This window comes from Barbus barbus, assembly GCF_936440315.1.
Source record: "Barbus barbus genome assembly, chromosome: 12".
In the NCBI taxonomy this organism is placed as follows: Eukaryota; Metazoa; Chordata; class Actinopteri; order Cypriniformes; family Cyprinidae; genus Barbus; species Barbus barbus.
Genome location: NC_136740.1, coordinates 18,414,528 through 18,440,046, shown reverse-complemented (window position 1 = coordinate 18,440,046; position 25,519 = coordinate 18,414,528). Strand labels below are relative to the sequence as shown.

At 37.9% G+C, this 25,519-nt stretch overlaps 2 protein-coding genes across 2 annotated transcripts; one reads left to right on the top strand and one right to left on the bottom strand.

The window, feature by feature from the left end:
- Nucleotides 1-9,667: 9,667 nt before the first annotated feature.
- Nucleotides 9,668-22,282, bottom strand: LOC306877528 (meckelin-like). The gene is made up of 28 exons (XM_079429335.1): nucleotides 22,072-22,282; nucleotides 21,671-21,759; nucleotides 21,493-21,583; nucleotides 21,256-21,355; nucleotides 21,094-21,163; nucleotides 20,903-20,974; nucleotides 20,742-20,804; nucleotides 20,491-20,645; nucleotides 19,219-19,327; nucleotides 19,051-19,137; nucleotides 18,096-18,161; nucleotides 17,800-17,956; nucleotides 17,592-17,712; nucleotides 17,407-17,512; nucleotides 17,189-17,245; nucleotides 17,018-17,116; nucleotides 16,843-16,941; nucleotides 16,194-16,280; nucleotides 15,976-16,075; nucleotides 15,708-15,847; nucleotides 12,638-12,778; nucleotides 12,466-12,546; nucleotides 12,200-12,316; nucleotides 12,007-12,123; nucleotides 11,246-11,350; nucleotides 11,050-11,152; nucleotides 10,825-10,967; nucleotides 9,668-10,742 (listed from the first exon to the last, which is right to left on the bottom strand). Exons 1-28 carry the CDS (start codon nucleotides 22,262-22,264, stop codon nucleotides 10,662-10,664), a joined length of 2,949 nt encoding a protein of 982 aa, XP_079285461.1. The 5' UTR covers nucleotides 22,265-22,282; the 3' UTR covers nucleotides 9,668-10,661.
- Nucleotides 22,283-22,330: 48 nt separating this feature from the next.
- LOC306877943 (RNA-binding protein 12B-like) lies at nucleotides 22,331-25,140 on the top strand. Its single transcript, XM_079429999.1, has 2 exons — nucleotides 22,331-22,481; nucleotides 22,679-25,140. The coding sequence occupies exon 2, from the start codon at nucleotides 22,709-22,711 to the stop codon at nucleotides 24,263-24,265; it is 1,557 nt and encodes a 518-aa protein (XP_079286125.1). The 5' UTR covers nucleotides 22,331-22,481; nucleotides 22,679-22,708; the 3' UTR covers nucleotides 24,266-25,140.
- The last annotated feature ends 379 nt before the right edge of the window (nucleotides 25,141-25,519 follow it).

The window sequence follows — 25,519 nt, the reverse complement described above, 5'->3', positions numbered from 1 at the left end:
TTAAAGCTGGTATAGTGTCAAAGAGCTCTAGATTATGTTTATAAATAGCCTGAAAGATCACAGATTTTAAATTAATATTCAGTCTGCTTTGATATGAGGTCAAATGGGCCCAAGAAATCCTCTGTAGCTCCACCCCTCATCAATGAATGTAGAAGTATTGAAACTATGATTGAGTTATTCACATTTTGGCTCATGTACCACTACCATTTTAATCTAACACACACACACACATATATACTGTGTATAAACATGAGATTCATATGGGAAGGTCTGACATCCATATGTTGAAAACTATCTTTTATTACACTTTTCTGTTGGACAGTCCTGGGGAATGACAAAGAAAGTTTTTTTTATTTTTTCATAATAGACTGACTGACAGGATACCATAATTTGAAAAAAGCAAAAAGGGTTCCTCCTTAATTGTGTAAAACAAATGGTATGGAGAAAAAAAACAACAACTTGGGTATATGTTCACTGGGCAACAGCTGGTAACAAATGTTAGAATTAGAGATCGACCGATATATCGATTTACCGATATTTTTCCTGATATTTAAGCATTTTTCCATTATCGGATATCAGTTTTGTAATATCGGATTCACCGATAAACACCGCCATCTTGTGGGCGTTTTGAGAATTGCGCACAGGATCGCAATTGCAGCGCATCTGAGGGGAGACGAGACAACAACAACGGCGTGCAGGTACTTGATTTGCTGTAGTTAGTAAATTATTTAATATTACAGTCATTAATGCACAAATTAGATGTATTACATAAATGCCTGATATGTAGTTTATGCAACTTGGCTCTAAGAAATATGATAAAGATACTCTGTCAAGCCATGTCCCTATAAAGATATAACTTTGCCTGAAATAACACAGCCATGAATCAGCGCATGTTGTAAATAAAAGCATTGAATTTAATTATCTCTCTGTGGTCTCTTAAACCCGGCTCACACTGTGCGATTTTGGCCACGATTTGTTCGTCTGAGACAAATTTTGAAAATCCTAACATCCTAAAAGATTCCTATAATCCTAGGCTAAAATCGGTTGTCTAGATCGCTGGTTTGACATGTTCACCGACAGCCGATTAATGGCCGTTGCGATCAATTTTTTCCTCCGATTAAATTCTGGCAGTGTCAGAAGATTTCAGACACTTTCCTCAAGTTTCCTGCAGTGTGACATCTCCTACGACGACCGTCAAACCAAGAACCAATAGGAGCACTGAACTTGATGACGCAATTAGCGAGACAACTTCAAACCATTCATTATTTGTAAAAAAACAATATATGTACAACGTAAAGTTTACTTAAAGTTTATTTATTAAGGGGCAGGATGTTTAAACTCGAATAACAAAATTACCTCAAGTTCGCTCTGTAGAACTGGAAGTCCATAAAGTCCTCTTTTGCCCAGCCATGACTTGCTCCACACACGTCGTCTTTTTCGTTTTTTTTTTTTTTTTTTAACATCAAGGCATGTAATTAATAAAACGTAAAACTCCGGACAAGTCTTCTTGAGTACGTCCGTTTTTGTCGCGTCTTGACTGTCGTACAGTCTGACATTAAGACAACTGAGATCCTACAGTCTGACATGGGGATCATGTTCGTACAGTGTGACAAGCAGCAATCGCAAAAGATTATTAAAAATCGCACAGTGTGAGCCTGGCTTTAGTCTCGTGAAGTCGGAGTCATGTAGATAATCCGTCAAGTCCTCTCCCAATAAAGACGTAACTTTGCCTGAATTAAATAATACAGCCATGAATGATTGCATGTTCGAAATAAAAGCATTGAATTGAATTCTCTCTCTGTTGTCTATATGCTCATCGTTAGTCTCGTGAAGACGATTGCAGTTCACTCAGCGGTTGATGCTCAAGAAATGCTCAGCACGGCCACTGCATGTAACTTTTAACAAGATTCACTTTTTTGAAGCACCCTAAATTGTATTAACACTTACTATATAACCATTATTTCGTTTATAAACATGTAAATTAATACAACTCTATGGAAATTATCTGCAATCGATCGCAGTTTGAGTAGCCTGTTAAATGCATAGATAAACCGCGCTGTCAGCAGCATAATTTAGAGCATGCCAGTTGAGAAATGCAATAAAATACAATGCTTGTTATATTCCAATATTACAGAGAATATTATTCCGTGAATTAACATTATCCAGTGAATTATTCTTCACTCTTTCGCCTATTAAACATCTTATAAACCTACTAAAACTGTAGTTAAAAATGAAGTTGATATGACTCCGGTCCTTTATTTATTTTCTCCATTTGAAAACATTAAACATTCTACGTTTATTTTGCTTACGGCTAATATTAGTGTTGCTGCTAAAGCTTTTTATAAATAAGATGTTTTTTATTGTTGTAATACGAAGATTAAATTTAACATGACAGGGCTCTAGACTGCGACCAAAATGGTCATTTTTAGCGAGTTAAAATTTGACGTGGTCGCATTTGTACGAGTGCCTGGTCTGCGCTGCTCCAAAGCGTCTGCTTCATACAGCGCGCGCTGCCAGCCGCAGCACATTATAGCAGGAGTCAGATTTCACTGATCACGTGAAGAGAGGTGCTTTCAGCGCGAGCGCTTCGTGGGTAGAGCCTGGTTTATACTCGCCGCGTCAGCACGAGCGCGAAGGTGCGCATCGCGGACTGAGCGCAACGGAGGATTTTGTTTTCCAACTAAAGTAAAAGACTTTCTTAAACCAGAGAAGGTGAACATGCTGGTGTTCTTGTAGAAAAAAACATGCAAGTCCTGTCAGCTACAGCCAGTTTAGTTTTACTTTTCTTTTTGTTTTCGTTTTGAGAAGCTTGTTATCTTTGCTGTTTACCTCACGTTATGCTATGGAGGCTTTCCTTAATTAAAAAAAATATATTAATATTTATTTGCTTCCTCAGAGTTTGCTAAACATTCTGTAATATACTCGTATATAGTACAGCATGATGTGTCCTGTGCCATGCCTGGTCTTATTCGTTTTTGTTAATAAATGTTATGTAAGCTAGTTTTTCATTGTCAACATACTGTTTTATTGTTGTTGTTGTGCTTTTTAATTAATAATAACAATAAATCCATCTTTTGTTTTAGTCTTAAAAAGTGAAAGGTGTATAGGTATAAGCAAAACAGACAATTATCTTTTCTTGCAAAATGTGACACCAAGATTGCGAATTTGAAAGTAAAAGTGCATGAAAAAAGGAATTCCTGATCACAAAATTTAATTCACAAATAATACCGATGAAAAAGAACGAGTTGAATGTTGAACGCTTTCGTTACTATATAACTATAAACTATGATAAAAGTTCATCAGCATGCATTGATTATTCAAATGTTGTAGCAAAAACAAAAACAAAAAACAAATTGCAACCAAATTATGTGCTCGTGCGACCAACTGAGAAAGTTAGTAGCAAAAGTGAGATCAGTGGGAAGAATGAGTCTAGAGCCCTGCATGAAAGACTGCTAATTCTCAAAACATGTTTTGTTAAGATGACTGAAAGGAGGAAAAAACCAAAGTATGGACTTACTTCACGCAGTCATTTATTTACTTTATAACAGTAAATAAATATCGGTTCTGCATATCGGTTATCGGGCACATAAACATGCAATTAATTGGTATCGGTTATAAAAAATCAATATCGGTCGATCACTAGTTAGAATGAGAATTCAGCTTTAACGACGTGTGACGCAGTCAACTCTGTCTGTGTCTGTAAAGGTGTGAACTAATTGGTCCATACAATTAGAACAACAAAGGGACAGTGTTCCTCAGAAAGTTCCTGTAGCCTATCCATATTAGATTAGTTTGATAACTACTTGTCTTGTGTATTGCAGGATCTCCATGTATCTACTGTTTGTGACATTTGTTTTCAGACATAAAGGTCTGTCCCACAGACAGAACTTTGTGTTATGATTCTTTGAAGGCTCACAGGCTAACATCTCTGCTGAAGAACTGTGCTACACTACTACTTTCATTAAATTCTTCTTCCAAAAACAACATTGGTCAAGCTTGCTTATTTTGTTTATTAGAAGATATTGAAAACATTGGTGATGCAGTGTGGTCCAGGCAGTAGGACAATAATGATGCATGTCATATAAGGAGTACAAATCACTCTCATACTGGTGACCGAGGCTAATTCTTTTGTAAACTGAGAACTCAAACAGGAGAAAATTTAATTTTGGTTTTATTTATAATTGAAAATCAGAGATCTTATAAAAAAAAAATAGCCAAAAATTAGTTGAATGATTTTTTTTTCCAGCTTTCATAGTTTTCTATGAATGGCAAATTTCAGTATATTATACATAAGGTATATAAAAAAATACAATCATAATATATGGTAGGCCTGAGAAGCATGTTATTCATCACAAGCGCTCAAGTGGTTTAGTATCACTTAAGTATCTTTAAACAAGGTCAAATGTGGTTGAAATTTATGAAGGTCTTGACCCTTCAAACAAAACACACAAAAACCAATGCTGGTTACAACCAAGCAAACATGATTGTTTGATAGTGTAAACAAAAGAAACTCAACAGAGACACCCCTTATAGAGACACACACTGCCAGCAGTACCTTTCATATGGTAATCAGGACACCAGCTGTACAGGTGAGGCTCCATAGCTCAGTGGTTAGAGCACTGGTCTTGTAAACCAGGGGTCGCGAGTTCAATCCTCGCTGGGGCCTGATTAATACCTAAAGGACGCTTTTGAAGCACTATCTAAAGTGTTTACAGACAAATGATTGTCGATAGAACGGAATCGCTCAAATAGATCTGATAATTGTTCAGCACTACAGAAGACACCAAGGTCTTTAGACTATATGCAGAACTTCATCTTACATGTGAGAGCAAAGTGCTGCAACTTTCTGATCTGATATTTCAAGAACTTTACAGAATAACAATGGCTTGGATACATTTTGTTTTCATTTTATCTCATTGCATTGATTTACATCTGAGTATCTCTGTTTTCTCTCTTATTAGGAAACATATAGGTGAAATCTAATTTAAGGTAGATCTAGGATTGGTTATGCAGACAGAAGGATGTCATTTGTGACAGATGAATCACGTGTCTGTCATTCATCCTAAACTTCAAACAATAAAAGCTACAGGGACATGTTGGACACACCCTTTGAACAGTTTCTCATATGTACTTTTCATATGGTAATAAGGACAAGCGAAGAACAGGTGAGGCTCCATAGCTCAGTGGTTAGAGCACTGGTCTTGTAAACCAGGGGTCGTGAGTTCAATTCTCGCTGGGGCCTAACAGTCACTCTTTTGAGTAGTTATCAAAAAAGTTTATAGATATAGATGATTAGTGGTACAATAGAAGAGAACTGAGCAAGTTTGTTAAGAAGTGTTCAACCATCCTGAAAGAGGTTAAATGTAGCAAAATAGAGACAAGATTGGTTGGAACCAGGCAAAGAAATTACTAATCATTTTCCAATCTGGTAAGACGGAGTAAAAAATGTAAAACAAAATATTAAGCAGCACAACTGTTTTCAATATTGATAATAATAAGAAATGTTTCTTGAGCACCAAATCAGCATATTAGAATGAATAGTAAATTTTTTGACTTTGTAATCTTTAATCAAAATATCATAGGAATAACTAAGAATATACATTTTATTCCCTTTCAGTTTATATTTTCATATGTTTCTTGAGTTAATCCCATAAACCTCTATTTTATACTTTAGTAGGTATACTTTAATAGTGGTAAATACAGCCATTGCTGTTAGCAGGTTTAAAGCTGGTATAGTGTCAAAGATCTCTAGATTATGTTTATAAATAGCCTGAAAGATCAAAGATTTTAAATTAATATTCAGTCTGCTTTGATATGAGGTCAAATGGGCCCAAGAAATCGTCTGTAGCTCCACCCCTCATCAATGAATGTTGAAGTATTGAAACTATGATTGAGTTATTCACATTTTGGCTCATGTACCACTACCATTTTAATCTAACACACACACACACATATATACTGTGTATAAACATGAGATTCATATGGGAAGGTCTGACATCCATATGTTGCAAACTATCTTTTATTACACTTTTCTGTTGGACAGTCCTGGGGAATGACAAATAAAGTTTTTTTTTTTTTTTCATAATAGACTGACTGACAGGATACCATAATTTGAAAAAAGCAAAAAGGGTTCCTCCTTAATTGTGTAAAACAAATGGTATGGAGAAAAAAAACAACAACTTGGGTATATGTTCACTGGGCAACAGCTGGTAACAAATGTTAGAATTAGAGATCGACCGATATATCGATTTACCAATATTTTTCCCGATATTTAAGCATTTTTCCATAATCGGATATCGGTTTTGTAATATCGGATTCACCAATAAACACCGCCATCTTGTGGGCGTTTTGAGAATTGCGCACAGGATCGCAATTGCAGCGCATCTGAGGGGAGACGAGACAACAACATTGCTGTAGTTAGTAAACTATTTAATATTACAGTCATTAATGCACAAATTAGATGTATTACATAAATGCCTGATATGTAGTTTATGCAACTTGGCTCTAAGAAATATGATAAAGATACTCTGTCAAGCCATGTCCCTATAAAGATATAACTTTGCCTGAAATAACACAGCCATGAATCAGCGCATGTTGGAAATAAAAGCATTGAATTTAATTCTCTCTCTTTTGTCTATATGCTCATCATTAGTCTCGTGAAGTCGGGAGTCAAGTAGATAATCCGTCAAGTCCTCTCCCAATAAAGACGTAACTTTGCCTGAATTAAATAATACAGCCATGAATGATTGCATGTTGGAAATAAAAGCATTGAATTTAATGATCTCTCTGTGGTCTATTAGTCTATTTATTTGCTTCCTCAGAGTTTGCTAAACATTCTGTAATATACTCGTATATAGTACAGCATGTGATGTGTCCTGTGCCATGCCTCGTCTTATCTTGTCATTGTCAACATACTGTTTTATTGTTGTTGTGCTTTTTAATTAAGAATAACAATGAATCCATCTTTTGTTTTAGTCTTAAAAAGTGAAAGGTGTATAGGTATAAGCAAAACAGACAATTATCTTTTCTTGCAAAATGTGACACCAAGATCGCGAATTTGAAAGTGAAAGTGCATGAAAAAAGGAATTCCTGATCACAAAATTTGATTCACAAATAATACAGATGAAAAAGAACGAGTTGAATGTTGAACGCTTTCGTTACCATATAACTATAAACTATGATAAAAGTTCATCAGCATGCATTGATTATTCAAATGTTGTAGCAAAAACAAAAAAACAAAAAACAAATTGCAACCAAATTATGTGCTCGTGCGACCAACTGAGAAAGTTAGTAGCAAAAGTGAGATCAGTGGGAAGAATGAGTCTAGAGCCCTGCATGAAAGACTGCTAATTCTCAAAACATGTTTTGTTAAGATGACTGAAAGGAGGAAAAACCCAAAGTGAAGTATGGACTTACTTCACGCAGTCATTTATTTACTTTATAACAGTAAATAAATATCGGTTCTGCATATCGGTTATCGGGCACATAAACATGCAATTAATTGGTATCGGTTATAAAAAAAATCAATATCGGTCGATCACTAGTTAGAATGAGAATTCAGCTTTAACGACGTGTGACGCAGTCAACTCTGTCTGTGTCTGTAAAGGTGTGAACTAATTGGTCCATACAATTAGAACAACAAAGGGACAGTGTTCCTCAGAAAGTTCCTGTAGCCTATCCATATTAGATTAGTTTGATAACTACTTGTCTTGTGTATTGCAGGATCTCCATGTATCTACTGTTTGTGACATTTGTTTTCAGACATAAAGGTCTGTCCCACAGACAGAACTTTGTGTTATGATTCTTTGAAGGCTCACACGCTAACATCTCTGCTGAAGAACTGTGCTACACTACTACTTTCATTAAATTCTTCTTCCAAAAACAACATTGGTCAAGCTTGCTTATTTTGTTTATTAGAAGATATTGAAAACATTGGTGATGCAGTGTGGTCCAGGCAGTAGGACAATAATGATGCATGTCATATAAGGAGTACAAATCACTCTCATACTGGTGACCGAGGCTAATTCTTTTGTAAACTGAGAACTCAGATGAACAGTTACATCCTCCATAACAGGAGAAAATTTAATTTTGGTTTTATTTATAATTGAAAATCAGAGATCTTATAAAAAAATAGCCAAAAATTAGTTGGATGATTTTTTTTTTTCCCAGCTTTCATAGTTTTCTACGAATGGCAAATTTCCGTATATTATACATAAGGTATATAAAAAAATACAATCATAATATATGGTAGGCCTGAGAAGCATGTTATTCATCACAAGCGCTCAAGTGGTTTAGTATCACTTAAGTATCTTTAAACAAGGTCAAATGTGGTTGCAATTTATGAAGGTCTTGACCCTTCAAACAAAACACACAAAAACCAATACTGGTTACAACCAAGCAAACATGATTGTTTGATAGTGTAAACAAAAGAAACTCAACAGAGACACCCCTTATAGAGACACACACTGCCAGCAGTACCTTTCATATGGTAATCAGGACACCAGCTGTACAGGTGAGGCTCCATAGCTCAGTGGTTAGAGCACTGGTCTTGTAAACCAGGGGTCGCGAGTTCGATCCTCGCTGGGGCCTGATTAATACCTAAAGGACGCTTTTGAAGCACTATCTAAAGTGTTTACAGACAAATGATTGTCGATAGAACGGAATCGCTCAAATAGATCTGATAATTGTTCAGCACTACAAAAGACACCAAGGTCTTTAGACTATATGCAGAACTTCATCTTACATGTGAGAGCAAAGTGCTGCAACTTTCTGATCTGATATTTCAAGAACTTTACAGAATAACAATGGTTTGGATCAATGTTTTTCATTTTATCTCATTGTATTGATTTACATCTGAGTATCTCTGTTTTCTCTCTTATTAGGAAACATATAGGTGAAATCTAATTTAAGGTAGATCTAGGATTGGTTATGCAGACAGAAGGATGTCATTTGTGACAGATGAATCACGTGTCTGTCATTCATCCTAAACTTCAAACAATAAACAGGGACATGTTGGACACACCCTTTGAACAGTTTTTCATATGTACTTTTCATATGGTAATAAGGACAAGCGAAGAACAGGTGAGGCTCCATAGCTCAGTGGTTAGAGCATTGGTCTTGTAAACCAGGGGTCGCGAGTTCGATCCTCGCTGGGGCCTGATTAATAACTAAAGGACACTTTTGAAGCACTATCTAAAGACAAATGATTGTCGATAGAACAGAATCGCTCATATAGATCTGATAATTGTTCAGCACTACAAAAGACACCAAGATCTTTAGACTATATGCAGAACTTCATCTTACATGTGAGAGCAAAGTGCTGCAACTTTCTGATCTGATATTTCAAGAACTTTACAGAATAACAATGGCTTGGATACATTTTTTTCATTGCATTGATTTACATCTGAGTATCTCTGTTTTCTCTCTTATTAGGAAACATATAGGTGAAATCTAATATAAGGTAGATCTAGGATTGGTTATGCAGACAGAAGGATGTCATTTGTGACAGATGAATCACGTGTCTGTCATTCATCCTAAACTTCAAACAATAAAAGCTACAGGGACATGTTGGACACACCCTTTGAACAGTTTCTCATATGTACTTTTCATATGGTAATAAGGACAAGAGAAGAACAGGTGAGGCTCCATAGCTCAGTGGTTAGAGCACTGGTCTTGTAAACCAGGGGTCGCGAGTTCAATTCTCGCTGGGGCCTAACAGACACTCTTTTGAGTAGTTATCAAAAAAGTTTACAGATATAGATGATTAGTGGTACAATAGAAGAGAACTGAGCAAGTTTGTTAAGAAGTGTTCAACCATCCTGAAAGAGGTCAAATGTAGCAAAATAGAGACAAGATTGGTTGGAACCAGGCAAAGAAATTACTAATCATTTTCCAATCTGGTGAGACGGAGTAAAAAATGTAAAACAAAATATTAAGCAGCACAACTGTTTTCAATATTGATAATAATAAGAAATGTTTCTTGAGCACCAAATCAGCATATTAGAATGAATAGTACATTTTTTGACTTTGTAATCTTTAATCAAAATATCATAACTTGCTCTTCTTGTGATATAATTGACTTGATATCTGTGATGTACGTATGCATGACTGTCCTGCATAGGTGCTCACATGACTAGTGCTCACTTCTGGTATGCCAGACACACCCCTTACATATGCAGAAAGATTGTCTGTACCTTTCATATGGTAATAAGGGAAGCAAACAAACAGGTGAGGCTTCATAGCTCAGTGGTTACAGCATTGGTCTTGTAAACAAGGGGTCACGAGTTCAATCCTCACCAGGGCCTGTGAATTAATTTTGAACAAGTATCAAAAAACATTTGCAGACATACATTACTTCCAAGAGAGCCATTACTTGTGTGCTCTGAAGAACTTCTAAAAAACTTTAAGGAAACTATGCACTATGTACAAACGTTTACTCAGGAAAGGCACCATAAAAACCAAGAACAGATTTAATTGTTCAAAAATAATTCAATATCAAAACATTTATACATCAAATTCTGAACTGTCTTGGCATAGAAAGTACAAAAATCCTGCTCAAATAATACATTTATACAAAAACAATACAAAAATCTGAATGCTGCCATGGCATAAAACAGAAACACTATTAAGACAACAGAAAGCAGATAGATTAAGTAGAGGAACTAGATGAGAAATCGTTTGTCAACCAGAGTTTTGCTTGCTAGGTTCCTGCAGCCCATTCCATTTCGGATTAATCTGAAGACCTGAAGGAGAGCACATTAAAACTTCACCTTAAACATCAACTCTAGAGCGTTAAAATAAACCAGTCTATTCACATATACTAACCAGCTGCTGAAGGTATGTTAACACAGCTGCGAGAATGAAGTTCTGACTGCCCAGATCCACCACACAGAAAAAGAGGGTGTCAAAGATCAACAGCACAGCCTCATTACCATAAAAGAGGACATCAGCGAATGAGTGAGAATCATCTGAAAGAAGATAAACAAAAACATTTTCACTCAATCACTCAAAACACTAATGATTTGATAAGATTTGCAGAGTGTTTTTTACCATTATAGAAGATGCTTTTATCCAGTGGCTCTATAAACTCCATTCCAATAAGCCGCTCAAATAGCAGCTTATCTTTCACTATGTAATCCATCTCACGATGTGCCTGAGAAAACAGCATTCAGAGCAAATCAAAACACAAACCAACCATAATAAACTACTGGAAAAATCACAAACATCAGTGAAATGAAATCCTCACATGATCAATGACAGAGCCCAGGAATCGGTTCATAGTATGGTAAGCTTTTGTGCTCTGCTCACATGGATTGGCTGAAGCATCCACCAACCTTGAGGGCCCACTTCTCTGTAGGGGTAGAGACATTATTAGCCACCTTTATCGAGAGTGATTTGTGTGGGAGATTACTGTGAAAGTGACGTGACATACGGCCAAGTACGGTGACCCATACTCGGAATTCGTGCTCTGCATTTAACCCATCCAACGTGCACACACACAGCAGTGAACACACACACACACTGTGAACACACACCCGGAGCAGCAGGCAGCCATTCATGCTGCGGCGCACGGGGAGCAGTTGGAGGTTTGGTGCCTTGCTCAAAGGCACCTCAGTCGTGGTATTGAGGGTGGAGAGAGCGCTGCACATTCACTCCCCCCACCTACAATTCCTGCCGGCCCAAGACTCAAACATGCAATCTTTGGATTATGAGTCCGACTCTCTAAGCATTAGGCCACGACTTCCTTATATTCCCTGTGGTATACCTTGGGACAAAATTTTCTTCAGAAGTAAGCTAAATATGACAAAATCAGAGATCAGGGCAAAAGGTAAAAATTATTAATTAAAAAAAAAAGTTTTTTTCTAAAAATGGAAAGTTTTCTTGTATTTAATAACATTTCTTAATATGAAATATGCTTTATTATTTGCTTTGTTAAAAAACACTAAAAGCTTATGGTATGTCCTCTTTTAGATAAGCAAATATAAGTGTTTATGTTTGTGTTTATACCCTGTTGATTGGCTCGATTATCCGGTCATATTGTGCTCGCAGGCGGTTGGTTATTGAAATCTGAAATGTCTGAGTATCTGAGTTCGGCAAAAGTCCCCTTTGGCCACACAGATTCTCCTAAAATGCATAAAAATAAAATGAGTCCTCCATTAAAACTTCTATTATTAAATGCAAGACTCATAATTCATCCTACCGCCTCCCTCTTCAGGTTTGTATTCATCTCATCCATGTTAGTGTCAGCATGACCATGAACAGAACGTCCATGAATGTAGTAGCCAAAACATCGATGAGACAGCAGCAGCACTGAGATCTAACAGACAAATACACATACACACAAAAGAAGACTAAATTCAAGCAACATTGAACCATTACATACTGTATGTTACAGTCTAAAATTGTACACTTATTGTCAATGAATTATAGTCTATTTGCAAAGAAGATTTCAAGCCTAATACTTACATTGCTGATTGAGCACAGATCCACAAACTGGCGAATTTTGTCTTCAACAAAGCGTTCATGGATTACTGTGAAGAATATTATCTAAGACAAAACGGCACAGAAAGAAACATGTGAAACAGCACAGGTGACACACACCAAGTGGCTGCTTGTTTTTAAGTATACATGCTCTCACCTGTATTAAGCCAATGCAGAGCCACATTGCAGAAGCCACACCGTAGCGGAGTATGAGGCTGTATGGCGGTATGTATGCCTCAGGAGACCGACGCAGGTCAGATGAGGGATCTCTTAGAGACAAATTTGAGAAGCCCACCACCTGCAAGCACAATATTCGACATTTGTTAAAGGAGACCTATTATGCCCCCTTTTAAGTCTCAGGTGTCCACAGATTGTGTCTGAATTTTCAGCTCTAAATACCCCATAGATCATTTAGAAAATGCCTATTTTGAGCGGAAGAAGAAACCGGCTGTTTTCGTGCATGTCTCTTTAAATGCAAATGAGCTGCTCCCCATCCCCTTTTTCAGAAGATCACTTCACAGACGGAAAACCACGACAGGTATGGCAGGGATTCCAGCACCTAACAAACTTCAGAGGCAGCAGCTGTGCAGCTGGAAACAGCTCGGCTCTACTGGCAGAGGAACTGAACTGCTTTTTTGCTTGTTTTGACACACCACAACTGCAAAAAAAACACACCACCTCAGCCTACACCAGACCCTGGTACCCACCCACTCACTGTCCAGGAGCATGAAGTGAGGTGGGTGCTCAGAACAGTGAACACACGGAAAGCTGCTGGCGCTGACGGCAACCCAGGGAAGGTGCTCAAGGGATGTGCTGGCCAGCTCTCAGGAGTCCTCGCAAACCTCTTCAACCTCTCTCTGACACAAGCCTCAATTCCATCCTGCTTGAAATCTTCCACAATTATCCCCATACCAAAGAAATCAGCCACGGATAGCCTCAATGACTATCGCCCCATCGCCCTCACGCCGATCATCACAAAGTGCTTCAAGAGGCTGGTGTTGCACCACCTGAAAACCTGCCTCCCCTCCACCTTCGATGAACATCAATTTGCTTACAGAGCTAACAGATCGACTGAGGATGCAATAGCCATAGCTCTCTACAATGCGCTGTGCCATCTGGAACATCAGGAGAGCTATGCGAGGATGCTTTTTATCGATTATAGCTCAGCCTTCAATACCATCATACCGGACATCCTCTTCAGCAAACTCACAGATCTGGGCTTCCCCTTACTCACCTGCACTTGGATCAGGAAGTTCCTGACTGACCGTCCTCAGACTGTTAAACTCTGTCCCCATCTCTCCTCCACCTGCACGCTCAGCACTGGCTCCCCTCCAGGGTGCATGCTGAGCCCAATTCTGTACTCTCTCTATATGCATGACTGGCGCCCAGTCCATCACCAGAACAACATCATCAAATTCACAGATGAGACTACAGTGGTGGGCCTAATCTCAAAGGGGGGGATGAGGCTGCCTATAGAAATGAGATCCTGAGATTGTCAGAGAGGTGTTCAGCCAACAACCTGACACTTAACACCCCCAAAACAAAGGAAATCATCCTTGACTTTAGAAGGCACAGGACAGACCACGCTCCCCTCTACATCAATGGAGACTGCGTAGAGAGGGTTCAAACATTCAAATTCCTCGGCACAATCATCTCAGCAGACCTCAAATGGTCAGCCAACACCACAGCAATCATCAAGAAGGCACAGCAGCGCCTTCACTTCTTGAAAGTGTTAAAGAAGAACAACCTAAAGGAGAAGCTGCTGGAGACCTTCTATCGCTCTGCAGTGGAGAGCCTGCTGACATACTGTATCATAGTATGGTATTGTAGCTGTACTGAGGCAGAGAGAAAAGGGAATACAGCGGATCATTAACACAGCGCAGAGAATCATTGGCTGCCCTCTTTCCTCTCTGAAGGACCTTTACAACTCCGCTGCCTCAGAAGAGCTCAGAACATTGTAAAAGACCACTCTAACCCTGGTTCCCACCTGTTTAAACTGCTGCCCTCTGGCAGGTGCTACAGATGCATTAAATCTCGGACCAATAGACTCAAGGACAACTTCTTCCCAAGAGCTATAATCACACTGAACACACACATGCACTGAACACTCACATGCACTGACATCTTACTCAGTACAATGTGTATTTGTGTATCATATTTCTGTGCAATCTCCATTCTTAGTGCAATGTTTTTCTATATCTTTATTCCTTCAGTGCAGTACAGCCTTATATTCCAGTGAAATATCTTCACTTTTTGTGCAATGTTTTTTATATTCTTATTCCTAATATTTTTATTCAGAGCCAGTCTACCTCATATTAGTGCAATAATCATTTTGACAAATTTTAATTGTACATCACTTTGTATCATGAATATATATATATTTTTTTGGCCTATTATGTACCATGCACCTTATGCAGAAACTCTGCAGTTTCGTTGTATCTTGTGTACAATGACAATAAAGAAATTCTATTCTATTCATATCTCAGATAGTCTGCTACAAAAAAAATAAATAAACAAATTTTAAAAAATTAAAAAGTTTTGTTTTTCATGTCTATCACACTGAAGTCATGCCTTTTAAGGCCATATAAGTTTAAACTTCTGATATACGGTTTTCTGAGTGCACACATCCAAAGCACGCGCACAGAAAGAGGCTGTCACATGGCATGTGAGTACTAAACTAAGTTCTCTTTAATGTCTTATTGCGCTTAAATTTAAAAATGTTAAAAACACACGAGTTACAAAATTATTCAGTTATGCCTGTGAAGTTAAACAGCTGGGAAAGAAATTGCATGTTTATATTAGATCTGTGTGGCAGCAGCGTTACAGTAAATAAATCAATAAATCCACTGCTCTCCTCTGAGGCTGGGACTCTAAATAGTGTTCTGTGCTTGTCAGTGCAGCCAAAGACAGAACAGTTAGCATGGCGCTACTGGTACACCGTTGTTGCTTGTGAAAACATAATGGCAGCGCAATGGGCGGAAACGACTTGTTTTTTCACAAGCTTGCAGAGAAAGGCTTGCATAAAACATGAACTGGGTTGTTCTTTTTTTAAGTTTTCTGGGTAGGTAGATTATAGCACTTAAACAGGAAAAAGTCAGATTTTCATGATATGTCACCTTTAATACAGTCCTTAACACGATAGTATGCTCTTTAAGTGGCTCTTTAAGTGGTTTTGAGGCAAAGTGTAGATGTTTTGGGACCAAGCTGTAGTGTGTTGTTGGCCTCACCTCCAGAAAGAAAAGCACAGCAATGACCTGAAATGTGGGGTTGATCTTGCGAATGGTCTGAATCTCATTCCACTCATTGGCCACAAAATAAGTTCTCCAGATACTGACAGGAGATGCTTGACTTTTTGCTTCGCCAGAACCTGAGCACATTACAACAAAATTATAGAATATGTATTATTAAAAAAAAAAACGGATTAAAAGTGTAGAGTTTGTATCAGTATAATGGAACATACATCTGAGAAGCACATTAGAGAAACACTGTAATTACCCTCCACATGTTTACTGGCTTTACCACGAGGTCTTTCCCAGTCTACGAAGAAAATATCCACAGACAGCTGAACAAAGAGCTTATGAAGAAATTGTACAGTCTGTAACAGAAAATAAAGTTGGGTTAACCAAGGAAGAAAGGGAAAGAAGGAAAAAGAGAGACATATACTTAAATAAGCAACCTGTAGCATATGAACTAATGTTCATATTTGTACTCACCTTCAAAGCAAAGGCACAGCCAACATAAACAACAAAGCGCTCCTCCTGAGCTGGTAATGGCAGCAACACAGACACAAATAGCTGGGCCTGGAGATACACAAAAAGCCTTGTCTTTATAGGTCTTAATTTCTGTTTTAAGGTCTGTTCACATTGGCGAACGAATAAGATTCATGCTTTTGTCATATGACCAGAGCTACAGCTATTATATAAAACTATGAATTGATGGCACACACAAACAGAGTAAAAACAGTTTGATAACATGTAAATACTCCTTGACTTTCTTTCTGTGACAAGTGGGTGTCAGAAACGCAAAGTTGCTCAGCACGTATCTTGATGTGAACAGGCCTTTAGACCTAAAGAGCTCCATCAGAAAATAAAGGGTCTGTATAGACTGCACATCCTAGCAAAAATAAATCTCATTTGACAGGACAGTGGAAGAAATTCACAGAAACACAGATACTAAACTGATGTCTGATAAGTGGTTGAGACTACATTAAGACAGAAAAAGCGATAGACTTGCCTCCACTGTCTGGAAAATATTGAGAGGAAAAGCAAAAGAAAGAAAAAGGGAAAAAAAGATTCATGTGAGGCTTAAATCATATTCATAATAGACTAGACATTGCCACTCACAGACATGATGAATGCAAACCTTAAAGAAAATGAGCCAGTAGAGGCCTGTTCCAACTGTGATGATGAAGAAAACATTTGCCAGGTCACCAGCATAGAACACCAGAAACTTCATAATGGTCTAAAACAGAAATGACATTATTATGCATCTGGGTTGTGATTTGTATTTATAATCATCTCTGAATGTGAGCCTTTACCAGCAGGTCAATGAGAGGAGATGCGATTCTTCTTTTCCAGCTTGCTGTCTTTAATAATGAGTGGACAACAGCCATCCCACCCAGCACACCAAGAGCAATCTGGATATGAATCGACATATGAATAAGCTGCCCAACATAAAACAGAAAACTGATTTCGTTGTTTATACTCACATCAGTTTTGACCCGAGCTTCTTCCTGGTCCATCGTATACTCAAGAGAGAATGACACCTGTAGATATATACATAAAAATGGAAATTAATCTGTTTGGCTGATCACATAACACTTTAAAATGTGTAAAATATATAGCAATTATTACATCATGTATCTTATCGGTCAAAAGAATAAAATATTTTTTTGATTACTTGTATTAACATATGCTTGAGACTTACTGTAACAGTCTGTATGGTGGGGTCAGTGACAGGTATATCTGAGTAAGTCACAGTCATTAGAGGGGGGTACACCTGTCCCTTCTGTGTATTCGGCACCAGCTGAAACCTGTTCAGTGCAGGACATCAAGCTTAGTGTGATCTCCCACTATGTGTGTTTTATGTGTTTCTGAGTGTGTAGTACTTACCTGATCTTAATGTTAGAGGCCACACGTATGACCCCAGGTGAAGAACTCAAGATTTGCCTTCCACTCAACGTGTCCACAAGCATCAGCCTTCGGGTCAGTAACCAGTTATTCATGTTAGATCCTGACACAAGAGAAGTCAGCATGGTGATAAAGCGGCAAGGCCATGATATAGAAGTGTTTGATCAAAAAATGTGTTTGTATGGTGTACCCTCATTAGTGAACTGGCCATTATACTGCTGGTTGATATTTAGGAGAGGCACTGCAAGAAGACGCTTTTCCTCCTGTGGCTTCTGAATGACCAGGAACACGTCATAGAACACAGGCTCTGGATACCCATTCAGAAGCTCTGACACAGAGAGCACACACTAAGAAAAGAAAAAAAACCCTTTAACATATATCCACATATTCAGCTGAAAATAAAAACATGTATACTGACCAAACGGAAAAACATATTGCTAAATATGGAACACATATGGACAACAACAAAAGACAGGTCAGACTCACACTCTGCTTGTAGGCTGTCCCAAATGTGAAAGCAGACTGCTGTCTGGTAGGGGTGTCTGGACAGAGCTACAGAGGAGTTAATTAAGCATATTTGTCTTTTATAATGCTTTTGAATTCAAAAGAAATTCTAAGAAGTTAGTAAAAATTAGTGCTGTCAAACGATTAATCCTGATTAATCGCATCCAAAATAAAAGTTTGTGTTTACATAATGTGTGTGTGTACTGTGTATATTTATATATAAAGACACACATACAGCATGTTTTGAAAATATTTACATGTATATATTTATATTCATATATACAGTATATATAAATATATTTAACATAAACGTAACATATTTTTCTTAAATATATACATGCATGTGCATGTATTTCTATATACATAATAAATATACACAGCACACACACATATACTATGTAAACAAAAAACTTTTATTTTGGATGCGATTAATCATTTGACAGCACTAGTAAAAATGTTACTAATTCTGAAATAGAAGAAAAAAGAAAAGTCTGAAAATCTTCAATATTTTCTAAGGAACGTCACTGAATGATAGGCTAAGCCAAAGACTTCCTAATCAACTCACTGAAAAACACCTCAAATAAACAAGCAAGACATTTCAATAAAAATAATTTTTTTTAAATTTAAATAAAAATACAAAATATTCTTAACTTTATTTTTAAGTTAGAAAATAGGAAGATAGTTGAGAATAATTTTATTCTTAAGAAGAACTTCGAATAGAAGAATAAGAAGAAAAGAAGAATTTTTATTCCCAAGTTCGAATCCCGGCTCGAGGACCTTTCCAGATCCCACCCCCTTCTCTCTCTCCCACTTTGCCTCCTGTCTAATCTGCACTAGCCTAACTTAATAAAGGTAAAATGCCAAAAATAAATCTTTAAAATTTTTTTTATTATTTGTGAATTTGACCCCAGAAGAGAAATTGATCATGCCTGTTTACCTGGAGGTTTCCTCCACCGACGCTCTCCCATCTCAGAAACTCCCCACGCACTGAGTAAACAGCAGCCCACAGCTCGATGTTAGTGTTCTGAAAGTGAGAGGAAGATTTGTGAAAATGACTACATGTATGATTATGCTTACAATATGTCTAGATGTCAAAAGTGTTTACCTTTTGTGTCCCTTTAAAGCTGAATCCAACAGGAAGTGGCTCATTCTGTAGAATCCGTGATGCCAACCCAAGCTGGTCTCCATAGTACAGCCAAGGCAGGTTTGCCCTCCTAGAGTCACAAATGAGAGTGAGGGTAACAAATACAAGTAAACTGGATTCTTTCACCCATTAGTTGTGAATTTAAATACTTTATAGATGGACAGAGACACTTCATAACAACACAATAGAATTTCAGATCAAATCAGGTCTGCCCATATCACTTCTGAGACAGGAAACAATTTATCTTGAATGAGTCACACTGTATTTAATTATATAACATTGCACATGACGGATCTCCTAAGGTTATTTTAAATAGCCTGGGGTTCCAATCTAGGGCCCCCACTGCCCTTCTGATGAGAGGGATAAATCACAATCAGCTGATCATTATGGCAAAATACATTTACATTTATTCATTTAGCTGACGCTTTTATCCAAAGCGACTTACAATTGCTATATATATATCAGAGGTCGCACGCCTCTGGAGCAACTAGGGGTTAAGTGTCTTGCTCAGGGACACATTGGTGTCTCACAGTGGATTCGAACCCCGGGTCTCTCACACCAAAGGCATGTGTCTTATCCACTGCGCCATCACCCCAGATCTGCACTTATAGTGGTTTTCTATATTTCTATATTATCTTGTATCACAACAAAGATGTATCACGAGAAAGATGTATTTTCAGAGCTGTGGTTAATGGAAGTCATGTGATAGGGGTTGCCTGTAGAGCATGCACTGTTTTAACCTATGATAAGTGCACAGTCATGCAATGGTTATAGAGATTCATATGTTAAACTGAAATATGTATTGAAAAAAGAATCACGAGGATAACATGTAAAGAGTCATATGTTAAGTTTTTATTTTTTACAAAATATAATAGGGGGCTTGTTTGCCACAATTAAAAAAAACAACATCTTGATGTATGAAATATAACTGTGTGTGGATGACAGCTAGAGGTAAAAAAAAAAAAAAATAAACTTAAATAAATAAAAACTCACAGAATGATATACAAACAGAGCACTGAAACCCAAGATTTCAGATGTACAGCTGGACATCTCGGCTTTGTTGTTTGCCAATAAAGTAAAATTTTTTTTAAACCTGGAACCCAGGTTTGAGAGACTTTTTTCTCAAGAGAGAAAAAAAATAGCAAGAGCCACAACACACTGAGCTAATTATATTATTTAAAGGGGTCCAATAGTAAACAGTAAAGTACTATATAGTAATTGTATGTATGTTACCAGTAGGAGACATCCTGGCTGCTGCCCTGAGCAGCTGTTGCTCTGTAGACTGTGTTGTAGAGGCCACAGGCATCATTGTTGATTGTGCTAAAGGAGTGCATGTTCATCACACACATGTTGCCCAGAGACTGACATGCTGTCCGGTTGGAGAACAACTACAGAGCAAAATAAGCAAAACTTAAATATGTTCCAAAGCAAAGCCTGACGTGTAAACATTTAAAACAGATTTGAGCATATATGTAGAAATTTACCAAACAGGCAGCTGCTGAAGAATACATGAAGTTTGAAAACCATGCCGATAGGACAGAGTTGGCCTGTGTAACACAAACACTTCACACTTTAAAGCAACAAATCTCAGCACGCTAACAGAAGTACACAAACACAACTCATGGTGTTAACTTTGAATTCTTACCAGTTGGCTAAAGATGACATTTGGCACAACTGAGGTAGGTAGACTGTTTGAAGAGAAGCACATCCCACCTGCCTGTAAACAGAGCAATGCAATCATCAGTATCAATGCATTACATAAACATATCCATGCACTACCGGTCAAAAGTTTGGAATAAACATTTGCCCGCCAATGTAAATGTCTGAGATTCTCACCTGTACATTTGAAATACCACAAACACAAGACTGAGATGAGTCGATGAAGGAGTCGTCACATCTTACACACCTAAGAATACACATCCAAACAAAATGAATCCTTTATACGACATGAAGATCAACATGAAAATCCAGTGGCATTGATAGAAACAGCAGAGTTACCTGTTGCCTGTTGTATCTGGGGCAGAAAAAGTGGGCTCTGTTGCATTACACGCTTCACATCGCGATTCATTTAATGGATTCCCATTCCTATCTCTTTCCACTGACCAATACAGAGATGCCATAAAATCATAAACAATTCTGTGAGTGCATAAACAATTTGAGTGCTCATTTTGGAGAAAAAACAGCCTACATTTGAATCATGTTTATTTATATACAACCGAAATGAAAAGGACTTACCCAGCACACTTCCCTTAGGACACTGACACTTGCCATTCTCCCCTACACTTCCAGAACAACGGATGCACCCATACCCATCCTGGGTGACCCCCTATGAATGAGAGTAATCATATAAATGTATAAGAGTATTCTTAATAATACAAGATCTTATCTTAGTCATTTAAATTTTATACAAAACCTGATCAGCATCAGGACACTGCAGGCACGTGATGGACACCCCATTGCTGACCAGCACCCTGAAACCAGTCTGACACTCGCATGCCAGCCCTATATGACAGAAATACACATAAACATACAAGTTTACAATTAAGCGTTTTATAAAAGTTCCGTGGTTATAATTACATCCATTTTTAACATTTATTTGTTTAGCGTTACTATGTGCAGATGCAAATGCAGAACGTTTTATTAGAGCGCATGCAGCTGATTCACTCTTAAGATACTAACTCTAGGTCAAATTAACAACAAATATGACAATATATCAGCAAATGACGGCCGTTTAGTGTACAACGTCTATCATCTAACGTTGCAGGTTTGCAGATCAAAACAAAACAAACTAATCTGTGCTACGCGTAGCGTTACCTGATTTGCTGCTGACTTGATTCGGCCCGCATTTCACACAAGACAAGCTCGAAATATCAAAATAACTGTCCACACCACAATCCGAAGGCTGCTGAAAAGATATAGAGAATTGCTGGCAGAAAAAAACGTTTAGTTTGAACAGGAATATGATGGAGAAACTGCTCACGAATGCTCTCAGCGTCCCCGTCGCCATGGTGCAGATGACGCCTGAGGACGTACTAGTTCCTGTTCACGCTCAGAGGGCGTGTGGCGTGCGCGCACTCTTAAAAGTCTCTGCAAGAGGAAGTTGTGTTTCCCGCCGGACGCGCGAGCTGTGCTATTTGCAGGTTTACCGCGTGGTTTCTTTGACAGAAAAAGTCGCGTGGAGAGAAGCGTTAGATTAAGGTTAACATTTCAGAGAATAACGAACGGTAAGTAAGGCTCTGAGGACGCATTGTTATCGATTGTTTAACTAGAAGTGGATTTCCTGAGGTGATTTTTGACCACTTTGAAAGTTTTAAACAAAGAGGAGAAAACAGCAGTTTCTACAGTGGATTTTTTGTGTGGAAATGTTCCACTTAGATTTTAGAAGCCGGTCTCAAACATTTGCTTTTTGCCTTTTTAACAGATCCCATTGGTTTGTAAGAAGAATCTGACCATGACAATAGTAGTTCTGCGTTTGCAAGGTTTAAACACAGAGGCAGGACCTGAAGACATCCGAAGATTTTTCCATGGCTTGCACATACTTGATGGTGGTGTTCATATCACCGGTGGCAAGATGGGTGAAGCTTTCATTATTTTTAATTCAGAGAGGGAAGGCCAACTAGCCATGCGCTACTCTGGAAAACTCCTCAGAGGCTCTTCTGTTTCATTACATATTAGCAGTCTGGCTGAACTTAAGAGAAAAATGGAGTCGAGATTAAAGAAACCAAAGTTCACAACAGTGGAGACTAAAATAGTGCCATCATCCCCACCTGACACCAACAGAGCTCTTTTGCTTAGTCTAATGGCTGCTATTCAGGGACCGCATTCAAATGAAAAAGTGGATCAATGCCAAGTGCCTGAAAATTTCAACCGAAATGTTCTAGAAACAGATAAATGTTCCTCAACTGCCAACCAAACAATTACGGATGCTCCGCATAGTCCAACTCATGACATGGCACCTAAGGAGCAGAAAATCAGAGGAGAAAACCACAGTTCCTGTAAGCCAGGCTACCTTCGGCTTTATGGATTTCCTGACTCTGTTCCCAAAGAAGAGATCTACCAGTTCCTTCTAGGACTCCCAGTGTTGGAGGTCATCACAAAAGTTCGTCTGCAACTGGGTTGGTGTTGTCTGGTGAAGCTGACCAGTTTCACAGATGCTGAGGAGGGGCTGAAGTACAGCCACAGAAAATTCAAAGAATATAATGTTGAGGTCAGGCTTGCCCATGAGAAGATGTGGACAGATGCTGTGGAGCAGTCCAAAAATTGCATGCAAAACGTCAAACCTCACACTTTCTCAGAGCAAAGGGAAGTTAACACAGAAAGAAATGCAATTAGAGATTTCTCAAACAAAAGAAGTGCAGAGGAGTCACCCTCACCTGTATCTCCAAAAAAATACTGCAGAAACTTTCCATCCCCTCAAACAGAACTTTGTGTTATTGTCAATAATCTTTCAAAGAATATAACCAAGACGGAGATCAAGGAGATTTTTGGCTGCCATGCAATCCCAAACTACAGAATAAAACATTTATTGAATAAGTGGGGAGAGAGGACAAGCACTGCGTTTATTACCTTTGAGCATGCAGAAGACTATGCCTCCGCTCTGAACATGAATGGCACAACTGTTGGCTTAAAGAACATTGAAGCGTCACCCATTACTAAAGAAGAAATGCTTGCTATACTCCGCAGAAACAAATGTACTAAAGTCTGGAGGCCACCACCTTATGGAAATCCACATTTAGCCATGTCATGTGTATATGCACGCAATTTTCCTGCAGATGTCAGGAAAGAAGAGGTGAGAGACTTTTTCATGCGCTTTAACATCTGTGAAGATGCAATCATATTGCTTGTGGACAGCCAGGGCAATGGTGTCGGGGAAGCCATTGTGCAGTTTGAATGTGAGGAAATTGCCAAACATGCCCAGAGTCTCCGTGGGAAGTATTTCATGGGAGCAAAAATTCTACTCACTTGTATCACACGTCAACAGAGGGAGAAGATACTTGGTACGTGGTGAACAACTGGAGATACCAGCAGTGGTGTAAACTCATGGTGTAAAATGTAGAGGACAACTAAATCATTTGAAGTGTAAGCTTTATCATTAGCTCTGTGAGCTATATCTATATATATAAAAAAATAACTCTTTCAAGCAATGTGCTCAAGCGATATTATAGGTAAGCCTAGTAAGGATTTTGAGTACCACATGGATGGTGTACCTAAAAAAAAAAAAAAAAAAAAAAAAAGACCTCACTGTTTTTCGTACAGTACAATGTATGCCAAGCTATAGTAGTCTACATTTTGAAGTGGATCAAAATTATAGAAGTTGTCCTAAGACAAGAACAGTGAATTGTTTTTGTTTTAGGACAACTTTGATGAAAGGTTTTGATCTACTTCAAATGTTGACTACTGTTTTGATCTACTCAAATGTTGACTACTTGAGGACCGCTACAAATGGATAAAAAGTACCTGTTTTACATTTAAAACGCAAGCTGAATTACATTTTGCACCTTTTTATTTTCCCTTGGTCGTAGCTGCTGAACATGCAGCATACTGGCTTCAGTTAAAACGGATATCACATCTTGTCTTGCATATTAATATTTAGTTATTTCAGTTTAACTGTATATATATAAGTTTAACAGAAGGAATGGGTTTCAAACAAGACTTTCAAACGTTTTTTTTGGCTGTCTAATTGATGCAGTATTTATATTTGGCAACTGCATATGCATTCCTGTTTGTAAAAAAACTAAGATGACCATTTTGAGTTGTTTCTGATGTCTTAATGACCAGATCAATTTTGTTTTTCATTTGACATGTATATTTAATGTTATATTGTAATTAAACTTAATAGAAATGTGACTTGCAATGTCAATTCAATTTCAGTCTCAAACTTGTGTCAGTAAAAAAAAAAAAAAAAAAAGGTTAGCGTTCCAAGATACATGTCAAGAACAGCTTATGAAATCTGTATAATCAACAGCAGCACATTCCTTATAATGAATAAAGCTATACTGAGAGCAGTCAAGACCGAGGCAGAATAACCCTGCAGTACAGTCATTGGTCATTTGCGCAGGTGGTACTGCACTACATCATGTGGACAATTTGTTGGGAGTGGCCTACACGAGTATTCAAGTAAAATATAATATTGAGCATACTTCTTTTGATCAATGTTGTTATATCAGTACCACTGTGCCTACCTCATCTCAAAGTCTAAGCAAGCTACGGATATAAGAAGGTCATTGGAGAGCCAATGAAGAGCCTAAATTCTACTGGAGAA

Bases quoted from the DNA above. Each gene is read 5' to 3' on its own strand.
- LOC306877528 (XM_079429335.1), bottom strand. From the start codon at position 22,264: ATGGCGACGGGGACGCTGAGAGCATTCGTGAGCAGTTTCTCCATCATA. The intron at 17,513-17,591 runs GTAAGTACTACA...TGCACTGAACAG, and splicing joins GCCTCTAACATTAAGATCAG to GTTTCAGCTGGTGCCGAATA. The intron at 12,547-12,637 runs GTGAGAGCATGT...GTTTTGTCTTAG, and splicing joins TCTGCATTGGCTTAATACAG to ATAATATTCTTCACAGTAAT.
- LOC306877943 (XM_079429999.1), top strand. From the start codon at position 22,709: ATGACAATAGTAGTTCTGCGTTTGCAAGGTTTAAACACAGAGGCAGGA.